At 44.6% G+C, this 14,231-nt stretch overlaps 1 protein-coding gene across 1 annotated transcript; it reads left to right on the top strand.

Moving 5' to 3' along the window:
- Nucleotides 1–8,038: 8,038 nt before the first annotated feature.
- HTR3C (5-hydroxytryptamine receptor 3C) lies at nucleotides 8,039–13,590 on the top strand. The gene is made up of 9 exons (XM_010947857.2): nucleotides 8,039–8,105; nucleotides 9,396–9,562; nucleotides 10,090–10,134; nucleotides 10,581–10,690; nucleotides 10,962–11,131; nucleotides 11,980–12,140; nucleotides 12,620–12,824; nucleotides 13,015–13,230; nucleotides 13,361–13,590. Exons 1-9 carry the CDS (start codon nucleotides 8,039–8,041, stop codon nucleotides 13,588–13,590), a joined length of 1,371 nt encoding a protein of 456 aa, XP_010946159.2.
- Nucleotides 13,591–14,231: the final 641 nt, after the last annotated feature.

Genomic DNA, 14,231 nt, shown 5'->3' with positions numbered 1-14,231 from the left:
TGCATCTGCTTTACTTGGGACTGACACAAATGCCCCCATATAAACTGGAAAATCCCCCTTCCTTGCACTTGCCTTATCATTTTGAAAGTCTTTGTCTCTTGGCCCATTATTCCCATTAGCTATTTGGGGGAAGTGGAGGTCCCACTTCCACAAGAGCTGTGGCATGATTTGTTGGACACCCCAGGTTCAGAAAACCATAGATTTGAGAGCAACTTAATCACAAATTGAACACAATCCTTTATTTTTAGCAACCATTTCTTTTCCTTTCTTCAGTGTATTCTACTACTTTCTATCTGAAGCCTAAATTTCCCAGGTCGTAACAGGCTAGGAATAAAAAGAGAGTCACAATATTGTTTACTAAACTATATTTCCCTGGTTCCTTCCCTCTGCTGCTCTTCCTCAAATTCCTTTGACTTCCTCTTGTCATTGTAGACGCCCAAAGGGTGGCAAGGCTGCCAATGTCCACTAGAAGGGCTGTGGCTGGTGGTGGGGGCCTGAAGTCCTACCTGGCTATTTGCTGCAGGAGCTTCTGTGTCCTCAGAGCCCAGGCCACTGCATCTGTATCCTGCAGCACAGATGTTCTCAGCTGTATGCTGAGTCACCAGGCCCAGCTGTTACTTGCTCTTTCCTTGCAGTCTCCTTCTGCTGGACTTGGGCAGGAGTGCACGGGAATCTGGGAGTATTGAGGCGGAAATACCCTGCTAACTCGGCACTACTCCTTTCACCCAGGCTCCTGGTCCTCCAGCTAAACTTGTGTCCCTTAATTCTCCTTTTTTCCCCCTCTGCTTCCCTCCCCCCAGGAAAGTCTTTGGCTCTTCAGTTTCTAAACTCTTGTCAAGCACTCCCCTCACCATCACCAGTCCTCCAGACATGTCTGAGGTCTAGCATCTACACAGTCTAGGCTTAAATCAGGAGCCATGACCTTCACCTAAGTAAATTAGCCTATCTATTATATTATTATTTTGGACATATGTTATTGTTTTGGCAGTTCCTCAACTCACAGCTCTCTACAAAGTGGGCTTTGAGAAAGGACACAGTATAGTAGTAATGAAAGTAACCAAACATTTATTAAGTTATTAATGCGTGTCAGGCACTCCTCTAAGCGCTTTATATGAATAAGCATATTCAACCCTTACAGTAACCCTATGAAGTAAGAACTACAGATCCACAAATCCTTGGAGCCAAATGTGTTTGGGAATTTGGAATTTTTCCAATTTTAAAAAGGTAACAATCATACATGTACTGTATATGACTATCACCCCAAGTAGGGTACACAGTAGCACCCTCTAACACAATACACACGTCTGCAGTGGAATCTGTGAATATTCACACTCGGCAGCAAAAACGAAATTATTGAGTAGTCTCGCATCCGTTCAGGTCAGGTTGTGCCACCAAATAATTTGTGAAAAATCATTTGGCTTTCAAAGCTCTTTAGGTTTTAGAACTGTGGTTTTGTATTACTTTCCACATTTATATATTCAAATAAATGAGATGAAATAAATTAAGCACAGAGAGGTGCAGTGACAGCCACTGAGCTGTTTCCCAAGTTTCCAGAGCTAGTCAGCTGACTAAGCTGCAGTTTGAACCAAGGCAGCTGGCTCTGGACATGGGACTCAGCCTCTGCTGCACGGCCCTCCGGACTGAGGAGGAGAACCAGACAAGTTCTCCAAGAGTGCCATGTAGAAACACCAATTCCAGTTCAAGTCTTCATCCACTAACATTGCAGGAATTACAACAGGAAGAACAAGTCCCTGACCAGGGTCCCTAAGACAAACTTTCTTTTCCATTTTCCTTTACTGCCTCCCTCAGTCTTTTCTATTCCTCACCCCTTCCCTCCCACCTTCATCATATCATAACACCCAAGTTCACCCGCTGCACTTCCTCCACTGCTTTCTGGGGTATGTACTTCCCCAAATCTGATCTGGGCAATCACTCTTTCCTCTGTATTCTCTGTGGATTTAGCTTTTTTGCTGCTGATATCTGTTGCCAGATACTTTGGATGTTCTTCTCCTGTGCCCTATCCTGAAGAAGTCACCTCACCTGGAATCTCACCCTTGACTTTGCAGAGTAGCTCATTTACCCAGATTTTGATAAGTTCCAAAATTGTATAAGATCCGTTTGCATCATTTTGTTGCTTCTGCCCATCTTCATGGTACATATTTCTCATTTATTTTCTTCACATTTTTTCAATAGAGGTACCAGGGATTGAACCCAGGATCTCGTGCATGCTAAGCATGCGCTCTACCACTGAGCTAAATCTGCCCCCTCAAATTTTTTTCATTACATAGTTTTATGTTTTATTTGAATAGAATACATGCACTTTATCTTTTTTGACCTATGGATTAAGATGCTCTATCTCCTTTTAGTAAGAGAAGGCATGATATAATTATGGTGATTTTATTTTTTCCAAAAGCAAAATCTGAACCCGTGATCTTAACACACAATAGAGAATCATAGAGAACCTCTGAAATCAGAGAGCTCCCAGAAAATTAACAAATGTGATTGTTGTCTTTCTGTTCCATCTATAACAGAATCATATGACAAGCACACTTTGTGCTAATGACTTTCCCCTTGTTACGTGGCAAGCCCCTGAAAGGCTTTGGCTTTGCAAGGTAATTTATGACCTCGTTAGGAAAATCTGCTGACAGGCAACTGGTCCTGCCTGGGCCATCTTGCATTTGATGGTCTGTTTCTGCCAACAGCTCCTCACTTTGTCCATTCATCTGCAGTGCTACCCTGTGGTTCTTGCACACATTTTTGTTCACTTTCTTTTTCTCTAAACCATTATAAGCAGCATTTCTCCATGTTTTCTACATGATTTTGGGGGGGGTCCATATTAACCCAACATTAAAATGTATTATCTCATTACCATCTGTGCCTCTCTCTCCTCTTCCTGCAGACCCATACTAGGATGTGAAGCCACAGACTTCATTTCAAGCCTATCATTTTCCTCCTCTACAATTTATGATTCTCCCTTCAATAAACTGTATTTGGTCATTCACCAGCACTGGTTCTTCTATATAGCAGGGAAAAAATAGTATAATATAGAGACTTTGGGATCTGACAGCAGTGGGTTCTAATTTGACTCCATTACTTGCTAGCTGGGCAAACTTGTACAAGTGGCTTAACCTTACAAGTTTACATTTCTTCATTTGTGAAATGGAGCCAATAACACAGATTAAATACTTTTTAATATGCATTAAAAAACATTTATAGGTTTACAGAAACTAGAAAGTCCAATGTGACACACTAGACAGCATCTTTTTGTCATGCAGACTGACCCCCAGAGTGCAAAATCGATTTCTAGTGGGGAGGCACTAGACATGAAGAATTATAGACTTTCTAGCACAACCTCCATTTTTCAGATGAGAAAAATGAAGTGGAGAAAAGTGAAGTGGTAAGTATGGTGTCACACTTCCAGAGAGTCCAGGCCTGTGAAAGCGGCAGCCAGAGGTGAGTGGTTGTCCTAGGCTCTTTTCCCAGGTACCTCTGGGGAGTCCCAGGACCCTCCCTCTCTTCTGCTCCAGGCACCCTAGCCAGTGACCCACCCTGCAGTCTGGACGTTTTGGCTGCCTCCAGGCTCCTAGATTCTTAGCTCTGGCCAGTAGCCTCTGTATGTGATTGCCAATCATCAGGGCTGCAAAACAATGGCCCTCACTTACCCTCCCTCTTCCACCAGCTAATTCTGCCCTTGCCAGATTATAGCTATATTCCCAAATCTGATCCCTCAGGGTCCCAGATGAATGGGGCCACCAGAGGGCCATGCAGTGAGATCCCCCTTGGAATAAGCAACAGTGAAAAGTGTTGGCATCTGACTTGCAAAACTACAGCTCCTATTCCCCTGTTTGCCTTCAGATCCAAACATGGTCTAGGTCCAAGGGTTTCACTTGTGGAAACCTAGGAGCCTAATAATCTAGTTCACAAGACTTCCCAGCTATGGAGTAATGAAAAGAGCAAGAAAGAACAATGGAACCAGACTGGCCTGGGTTTGAATCTGGATTCTACAAATTTCCACCTGGGTGGACACTGACCAAGATTTTTTTACCTCTCTGCACCTCAGTTTTCTAATCTGTAAAATGGGAGTAATAGTGCTGCCCTTTCAAAGCAGTTGTAAGGATATGAATACTGTAAGTAAAGTACATAACAGAGCATAGAGCATGCGGCACGAACTTCATAAATGGTAGCTCTGGTTAGGCCATTCTAAGCCTAGCCTTCTTGCAAACTTAGAGGCAGCAATCAGAAATAAAAGGCTGGGCCCTGGCTCCAGCCCTCTGGATTCCACCTGCTGCAGACTGTTTTGTTTCTGCCAACCCCCAGCTCTACCAAACTGTACCCAAGGTGGAGGCCCACACCTCAGCAACACCAGGGGAACAACAGGTAACTTCTCTGATCTGGCCTCAGGACTCCCATGAGGATCTCAGTCACCTTTCTTACCTCTGCCAAAGGTGCCTGCGTCTCTCACCCCATCATAATGAACTGACAGGCCAGGTATTTCATTAACATTTTCTGAGCATCTTTTCATGCCTATTGGCCATCTGTATATCTTCTTTGGAAAAATGTCTATTTAGGATTTCTGCTCATTTTTAATCAGGTTGTTTGGTTTTTTTGATATTGAGTTGTATGAGCTGTTTATATATTTTGCACATTAAACTCTTATTGCTGATCATCAGAGAAATGCAAATCAAAACCACTATGAAACATCACCTTACATCTGTCTGAATGGCTGTCATCAAAAAGTCTACAAATAACAAGTATTGGTGAGGATGTGGAAAAAAGGGAACCCTAGTACACCATTGGTAAGAATGTAAATTGGTGCAGCCACTATGGAAGACAGTATGGAGATTTCTCAAAATATTAAGAATAGAACTACAATATGATCCAGCAATTCAACGCAAGAGTATATATCTGAAGAAAATGAAAACACAAATTTGAAATGATATATGCACCCCAATGTTCATAGCAGCATTATTTACAATAACCAAGATATGAAAAGCAACCTAAGTGTCCATCAACAAATGAATAAAGATGTGAGATATATCTATGTATGTATAGGAATACTATTATAATACTATATGTAATATATATAGTGGAATAATACTCAGACACAAAAAAGAATGAAATTCTGCCATTTGCAACAACATGGATAGACCTAGAGGGTATGATATTTAGTGAAATAAGTCAGACAGAGAAAGACAAATACTGTATGTTATCATTTACATGTGGAATCTAGAAAATAAAACAAATGAATGAATATAACAAAACAGAAACAGACTCACAGATACAGAGAACAAACTAATGGTTACCAGTGGGTACAGGGAAGGAGGGAGGGGCAACACAAGGATAGGGGATTAAGAGGTACAAACTACTATGTGTAAAATAAATAAGCTATGAGGACATATATTATACAGCACAGGGAATACAGCCAATATTTTATATTTTAAATGGAGTATAATCTATCGAAACACTGAATTACTATGTTGTATACCTGAAGCTAATATTGTAAATCAACTACCTTTCAATTTTAAAAGCATTTATTGACTACTTATTCCTATATGCCACACACTGGAGAGGGCCAAAAAAAAAAAAAAAGATATGCTTCCTGCTCTCCATGAAGTTACAGAGCAGGAGGGGAGATACACATGTAAAGAGATGTTTCCAGTTTAAGGGTCACAACAGTATTCAGGCGTATGTGTGTGTGCGTGAGAGAGAGAGGAGAGGGAGAGATTGAGGAGGAAGGCTTCACTGAATGCTTAAGTTGCACTGAGTCCTTAAGAATTTATTAGTGGGACAAGAGAACAATAGCAGAAGGAAGGTGTATTTTAGGTCACAAGAATGTGGAGGCGTAAAATCACACATTGAGTGGGTGCTATTTAATAGGCAGTGTTTCTGTGTAGCCCAAGATCCACCTGCATGAGAATCAGCTGTGGATCCAGTTTAAAACATAAATTCCTGAGTACTATGCCTGCAATTCTGATCTGGGGTTGAGATTCTGATTTAGGGCCACAGTGGTGAGAGTAAGGCAATTAGGTAATTCTGATACATATTAAAGATAAGAACAACTCTTTTATAACATAAAATCCAAGACAAAAATGATGGAGAGCTAGATGGCCCTTCAGCCAGGGAGTCCTTTACATCATGCTAAGGAGACAGATTTCATCCTACAGGCCAGTAGTTCTCTCAGTGTGATCCCAGGATGAGTAGCTAAAGCAGCACCTGAGAAACTTGTTGGAAATTCTGTCTCAGCAACCTTAACAAAGCTGCTATAGACAATAGGAGTGATTGAAATATTTTATATATAAGAAGGATATGGTCAGATCTGCATTTCAAATTACACCGGCTGCACAGTGGAGGATGATTTAGAAACGCAGACTAGGAGTGAGACCACTAAGGAGGTGACCAGGTGTGAAGCCTGAGGGCTTTGATGGTACCGCAGTTTCCAGAGATTCTTCACCTCGGCTCTCTACCCTCCCAGGAAGGCTTGCTCATGGTGCACGGGGCCATCCTCCAAAACAAGAGGCAGCTAGAGGATGATGAAAATGCTTTTCCAGGTTAGGATGCCCATGGCTTCACTGCAACTAACATTTAGGAAACCCCAGGGGAATGCAAAGGTGTCTAGAAACGCCCACACCCAAGCAGTGGTATCCTCCAATAGATCCAAGACTGCCCCCCAAACATGAAGGGCTCGGAAACCCAGCCGTGTCCTCAGCACTATCACCTCTGTCTCATGGCAGCTAAATGTACTGCTGAGTCCAATCAGGACTTAGGTCCCATTTTTCAGCCAACTTTGATAAAAACAAGATATACATCAACCACTTTCAGCAGGGCTTAAAGTTAACTCTCCTTTCCTCGATCTAAGGCCTGGGAGCCTGGTCTACCACTGGAACTCAAGCATCCCTTGAAAGTCCTTCACTCTTAGCCAGTCCAGGAGTCCAGTGCCCCGTGGGTGTGTCCATGTGGAGACAGACACAGCAGTACTTTGGCCCTGCATGACATGATGGCCCAATCCTTTGGCCAAGTTTCCAAAGAAGAGAACTGACTTACAGAGCTGGTGAGGCTGAAGGACTGCAGATATTTCAAACTTCAGACAGATGATATTGCAACCCTCTGTCCTGGAATTTCCCTCTCTGCGCCCCTAAGTCATCCCTGCCTTCCCTAGCAGTTTCTACTTTGGGCTGTCACGATCTTCCATCCTGAACAAAGTTTCTTTTGTATTCTAGGTCTGACTCTTCACCCTTTATGCAAGAAAAAAAATTTCCAAGTCTTTCTGGAAATGTAACTAAGATACTTAATATAACAATGCTCCAATTCATTCATTTGGTCCAATTGCGTTTTTTATAGAGATGTGACATAAGACATAATATTGACTCAGGCTACTAATACTGATGTTAGCTGAGATTTCTAGTTTGTGATAATGTATGACACTATTGACCACACAAAGGTTTTAAAAACAGATCTGCTATATTAATTTAATGGCTTCTATTATCATGTAATCAATGCATAGAGTAAAAAAATGTATGGAGAACATTAGTTTGGGGAAGAATGAATCAGGGAGGCAGAAAGATTGGACAGAGGAAATCCAGCTAGGGGCTACTGGAAAAAATATAAACAATAGATGATGAAGCTATGAATCAAGATTTATAATTTGATATTTGCAATTTGTACATAACCAAATCACTAAATATTGTCACTTTTCCAAATTTGCAGATTCCCTGGCCTTAGAGAAATAATAATTCTTATTTCCCCAGCCCACATGCTCTCATTAAGGCAAGTTATTTTGTTAGTGATCTAAGCACAGAGCTGCCAAACAGGATGCTTCTCCCTTAGTCTTGGCCTGACTTCCTCCCCTCCTGGAGCCCAGAAAGCACACCTGGACAGGGTCAGAGCAGGACACTACTGTGATCTCTCTGGCCACAGTCTCTCACCAGAGTGTGGTCACCTGTCATGAGCAGTATTCAAAACCAGGAACCAAGGTGTGGTCTGAGCTCCTTTAAGCTCCAGGATTTGGGGGTGAGTTGCAAGAGGAGTCCAGAAGAAGAGGATGGAAGGGGGGTGGCCCTCTAGGGGGGGATTTCTCCTCTGCCTCACTGTCAGCCTTCTGCTTCAAGGTAAGATGGGGAGAGAACGGGGAAGACCAGAGTGTGGTTCTGAAGGATGTCTAGGAACTTCCTTCTAGCACTTGAAGGACATTCAGAATTAACATGTTAAAGATTTCCTTCATAATGTCAGCGGCTTGGTTTCCTTTTGGTAACAGGTAGAAAGACATTACACTGCTCAGGACACACAGTGCTCCTCCATCCCAGCCTGCATATGGATCTACCAAGCTGTCCCATTTTACTGCCTAATTCTACCTTTTACTGACCTCCAATGCCCTTTTCACCATACCCTCATCCCACCCTCCCAGTCTCTTTTTCCTTTGATATGGTGTTATGAAAAGAGTAGCCACTCATCTTCTGATTAGATACATGACTTGAAATACACCCTGAAGGAAGAAGTAAAATATTAAGGAAGGTGGGAATCAATCTGAGGTAGGAGAGAGTGGATACTTTGCCTCCCTGAGGGAATATTTGTCCCCAGTCTGGGTACATACCTTAAACATTAAGAGAAGACATGGAGACACAGAGGAATAGGCAGAGGAAAAGATAACACAAAAATGGAAACAGGGCAAAGATTCCGCCCACATACTACCCAGATGGCTCCCTCACCGTGGCCGGGAAAAACAGCCACATAGGGCTTACTGTGTGATTGGCATATGGTACATGCTCAGTGATAGCGCCTAATGATCCCAGTGCTGAAATAAACCCTGAGATACCTGAGGTCACTACATCTGTGAAGGGCAAAATAAACACATAGCATCCATTGAGAATAGCTACTACGTTTCCTATGTTTACCTAGTAAGTGCAGTTGCAGTATCTCTATCTTCTTGATAAATCAGCTCTTGCCTTGGATAAACAGAAGTCCCAGAAAATGAGGAGGAGAAATCATTAAAGCAGATTTCTCAGTGACCTTGATCACAAGTTCCAGGACAGTGCTAAGCAGTGCTACTAGGTGGGTGGACCCAAGAAACTTTGATGGGTACACCATAGGCCTCTTTGAAGGGGCTGGCACTGCACCAAGGACAAGTTTGCATACAGATTTCAGCAGGTTTTGCATGAGGATGAACAATGTGAATGAGAATAGGGTACTGACTCAGCTCACCACATCAGCTTCCACCATTTGCCTCCCAGACCAGCCCATCCTCTCTGGCCCTGGCAGGAAGGGCTTTGGCCTTGGGGTGTCTTGGCCCAGGAAGGAGGGCTCACCTACCCTCACCCAGTGTGTCCTCTGTTTTTTCTCTCTGCAGAGAGGCTCCAGCCCTGGCAATAGGCCCTCTCTTATGAGGTCTCTGCTCTCTACAGGAACAGGAGACACTTTCACCATCAACTGCTCAGGCTTTGACCAGCATGGGGTGGATCCTGCCACCTTCCAAGCAGTGTTTGACAGAAAGGCTTTCCGTCCAGTCACCAACCTCAGCCTCCCGACTCAAGTCAACATCTCCTTCACCCTGTCTGCCATCCTGGAAGTGGTGAGACCTGGTTCCCACTTTCTATCCCTTCTAAAGGGGAATAAAGATCCTCTGCCCTGTTGACCCAACATTGTGCTGGTCCAGTGGTGAACAATAGGTATTCTGAATAGCGTTTGTATCAATTAGAGGGTTTCTTATGGGATGAGGAGACAGAAGAATGCTGCAGTGACATTTTTTAGGAAGGATTTATCCTTGAGTCCTGACCTTTCTGGAATGCTCCAGAAAGAAGTGGTCTATATGTCAATTAAAACCTGAATTGTCCCTAGATACAAGAGGAGACAAGGAAAGAAAAGACAGTCCAGCAACTAGAACTATGCATGGTTCAATAATAATAATATGTGGGGGGAGGGTATAGCTCAAGTGGTAGAGGGCATGCTTAGCATGCATGAGGTCCTGGGTTCAATCCCCATTACCTCCTCTAAGAATAAATAAATAAACCTAATTACTTCCCCCACCAAAAAAAAAAATGTGGTGGGCATGGGTCAAGTCTTTGCAATAATAATTCTGGACAGGAATTTCTTTACCAGGACATACACCGCCAGCTTCTGACATCATTCCTGTGGATTACTATGGTAAGGCAGACTCAACTCTCCCTTTCCCACTTCCAATTATAAGTTTAAATTTGAGGTGTGACTTGAAGGTTTTCCAGACCTCTACCCAATGTATAAATCTTTCTGGGACCAAATAACTCCATCTAAAACACAAATCTCCCTGGGCAGTTTAGGAAGGCAGAAATGGTGACCCAAAAAAATGGCCAAGTGGTTGTGGGCCAATGTAGTGGTATGTTCCTGATACAAGTGGCTTTTGGCTCTAGTTAAAGTCTGCCTAGAAAAAAGGAATTAAGGCATGCTTTGCCAATGACACCTGACTAATAAAGTAGGGGAGATAGACTGTGGTCATGAGGGACACCAAAAGGAGTAAGAGGATCAAAGTTTAAAGAAGAAAGTGAAAGGCAGGAGGGGCTCACTGGACAAGTTCCATCATCACTCACCTCTGCTTCCCACCACCCTGGCTGCAGACATGGGACAATCCTTTCATCAGCTGGAACCCAGAAGAGTGTGTTGGCAGCCATAAGGTCACCGTGTTAGCTGAGAACCTGTGGCTCCCAGACATCCTCATCATGGAATCGTGCGTACCTGGGCCAGGGAAAGCCAGCACCAAGCCCATCTCCTAGAACAGCTGAGGGTCAGTGCAGGGCACCAGGACACCAACAGATTCGGACAGGAATGCAGTCTCAATTAGTTGACTCCCACAAAACACTATGAGCAGAAGAGAAAAGATAGAGTGACATTAGAGAAAGAGCCCAAAAGGTGAGCACAGCAGGGGAAGACCTGGGAAGGGAGTCAAAAGCTGATCAAGGCACTCACTGCACCCACCTCTCCCTCCCTCTTATAAGCAGCATGGATGTGGATGGGGCACCTGCAGGTCTCATCGCATATGTCAGCAGCGGAGGTCAAATACAGTACGACAGGCCCGTGAAGGTGACAAGCATCTGTAACCTGGACATCTTCTACTTCCCTTTTGACCAACAGAACTGCACGCTCACCTTCAGGTCCTTCCTCTACACAGGTGAGCAAGACACCATGGTTTTGGTAGCCATTTAAGGTTCAGGGGAAGATATTTAAGTGATGTAGGAAGGTTTTAGATCAGTGTTTCTCGACTCTGGCTGTCCACTAAAGCATTTTAAAAAAATACCAGCAAGTATACATTATCCCAGAGATTCCAACTTAATTGTTCCAGATGGGGCTCAGGTACTATGAAGTTTCACTGTCTCCCCAGGTGATGTTAATGTGCAGACAGGGTTAAGAACTACTGCTTTAATTCTCCTTGATAAAGTTTTAAAAAATAAACAAAACCCACTGCTTTAGATCTTAGAGGGCCTTTGTACCAAATGAGGCCCACCTAACCCTGAGCTGCAGCAGCTCTGTTAACTTTTACCTCAAACCTTTTAACATTAATAGCTAACACACTTACACCAGGAATTAATGTAACTGAATGTCACCAGGTGTCCTGTGTTAGATTTGGATAAATTAATCATTATAATGGGCATGTATGTAATTATAAAAATATAGGGTTGTTCAAGATTCATTCCACTAAAACAACATCATAGAATTGGGGAACTGAGAAGAAACACAGGAATGACTCCAAAGGTTCTTGACCCATGTTTGAGTCATATCTAATTTTCCCATAACAAGTTTGACACCCCTTGTTTCCAACAACAAAACCACCCCAAGGCTGCAGCCCATACGTATATGAATTGCTGGTCCTGTGACTCACTCCTGAGAAAACCTGGATGCCCTGCCTTAAAAGAACAGAGAGGAGAATTGATGGAAGGAGCTCAGTGGGAGAGGAATCAAATCTTGTGGGCAGGAGACTGGAGGGCACTTCTGCACTGAGCTGCCCGGCCTCCCTTGCAGTGGACAGCATGCTCCTGGGCATGGCCCAGGAACTGTGGATGATAACAGACATGTCTCGTAACGTCATTCAGACCCAGGGGGAGTGGGAGCTCCTGGACATCAAAAAGGCTACCCCCAAGATGTTGATGGGCAGAAGTCTATATGACCAGATCACGTTCTATGTAAGTCCAGGGGCCCTGTTTGACTTCTGAGCCCAGTTTCTCTGTGATTCTCCTCTTGGTCTAAGGCACTTTGGGATATAAAAATAGTTCCAGGGGGTTAAGCACCTGCTCTTCACTCTACCCTCTACCCCAACTGCCCTGAAGAAGGATCCCCAGGGCCTCTGCCCAGCAGAGAGGAGGAACAGCTGGGCTGTCGTAAGAATGGAGCAGCCAGTTGCCCAATGATCCAAAGGGCCTTATTTGCCCCTAAAAGGCTACAATCATGTTCCCAGCAGGTAGGACACAAGGGAAATTTTGACAACAAAATTGGGGCACGTCTGTAGAGGGCACAGTTAAATGCATCTGTTACCCAAAGAGATCTTCCCATGGCCAACCTAACTGCACACCAGCAAGGGTTGGATCATCAAATACACAGCTGAGCCCTCTGGCACATTCTTGAGCCTATTTGCCACATTCTCCACACCTCTCCTCCCCACCAGGTGGCCATCAGGCGCAGGCCCAGACTCTACGTCATCAACCTTCTGTTGCCCAGTAGTTTTCTGATGGCCATTGACTCCCTCAGCTTCTTCCTGCCGGCAGAAAGCGAGAACCGTGCCCCATTCAAGATAACCCTTCTGCTGGGCTACAACGTCTTCCTGCTCATGATGAATGACTTACTCCCGGCCAGTGGCACCCCACTCATCAGTATGGCCCCTCCCACTTTCCAGGGAAGCAAAGGCAGAAGGAGACATGGTGGGAGGAGAGTAGCAGGAGAACCACTGCCTCTCCACTGAGGGAATGGGTCCTGAAGAAAGTTTGCATTTGGGGAAAGAAGCTTCAAAAAAAGTGTCCAGAGGAATCTGCCCTGGGTTATTTAAATTTGCTTTGCCCTCAGGTGTCTACTTTGCCCTGTGTCTGTCGCTGATGGTGGTCAGCCTGCTGGAGACCATCTTCATCACCTACCTGCTGCACCTGGCCACCACCCAGCCCCCACCCATGCCTCACTGGCTCCATTCCCTACTTCTGCGCTGCACCAGCCCAAGGAAGTGCTGCCCTGCTGGGCCCCAGAAGGGAAACACCGGCCTGGGCCTCAGCCCCGCCCACCTGCCTGGTGAGGGGACTCAGCATTGCCCATGCCTCCTCTTCCAGCATCTCCACTTCCCTGCTCCGGCCTCCTGCCCTGGCCCCCACAACTTCCCAGCTGAACTTGACAGCCCACAGCTGAGTCTGTCTCTCTGCAGGTGTGAAGGAGCCCGTGGAGTTGGTGGGGAAGGTGCCAGGTCCGAAAGAGGCAGAGTTAAATGGGTGCCCTGAGTCAACGAGGGCCCAGCAGGAAGACGAGGCTCAGAAGCAGCACTTGGTCAGCCTGTGGGTGCAGTTCAGCCGTGTGATGGACACCCTGCTCTTCCACCTCTACCTGCTCTTCATGGCCACCTCCATGACTACCGTCATCATCCTCTGGAACACCTAGACAGACATCCACATCCACCTCCTCCTATAAACCATAACTTGAACTTTCTTGTGGTCTTAGAGCCAAGTCAGACCCAGGCCCCTTTCCTAATCTTAGCCACTTATCCCCAGTGACTACCATGTCCCCTTCTATATTCCCAAACCACCAACAGCCCTACCGAGTAGGTTTAGAACAGCCTTAGACAACCCCCTGACTTCTCATATGCCACAGTCTCCAATCCCACACACTTTCAGTGTTCCTGTGCCACACCTAACTTCTGACCCCCTTACCAATGAAGGTCAGGGTCAGTGGAGTCTCTCCCTGATTTACTGACCCAATAAACAACTTTCCAGGAAGCACAGTCTCCTCAGTACATTTCTTATAGCTCCGCAAACACTGTGTGAGGAGTCCTCTTGCAGAAGCTTTGATACTTCACTCTAAATATGTGTAATCTGATCTGACTTTAAGACTCTCAGATACTTTCACAGTTTTAAAAGAATGAAAAGGTGAAGTCTCATTTGCAAGAAATGAGAGTACTATAAAATACTTACAGTTGAAAAATGTTCCTTTCATCAACCATTTCCATTTCACTTGGTGTCATTTTTCATTCAGTTTCTTCTGATTTCACAAAATCAGAGAGGACCTTCTGAATATACATACTT

The sequence above is a fragment of the Camelus bactrianus genome, chromosome 1, assembly GCF_048773025.1.
Source record: "Camelus bactrianus isolate YW-2024 breed Bactrian camel chromosome 1, ASM4877302v1, whole genome shotgun sequence".
Classification (NCBI taxonomy): domain Eukaryota; kingdom Metazoa; phylum Chordata; class Mammalia; order Artiodactyla; family Camelidae; genus Camelus; species Camelus bactrianus.
The sequence above is the reverse complement of the archived record's forward strand: the minus strand, read 5'-3'. Positions and strand labels throughout refer to the sequence as shown.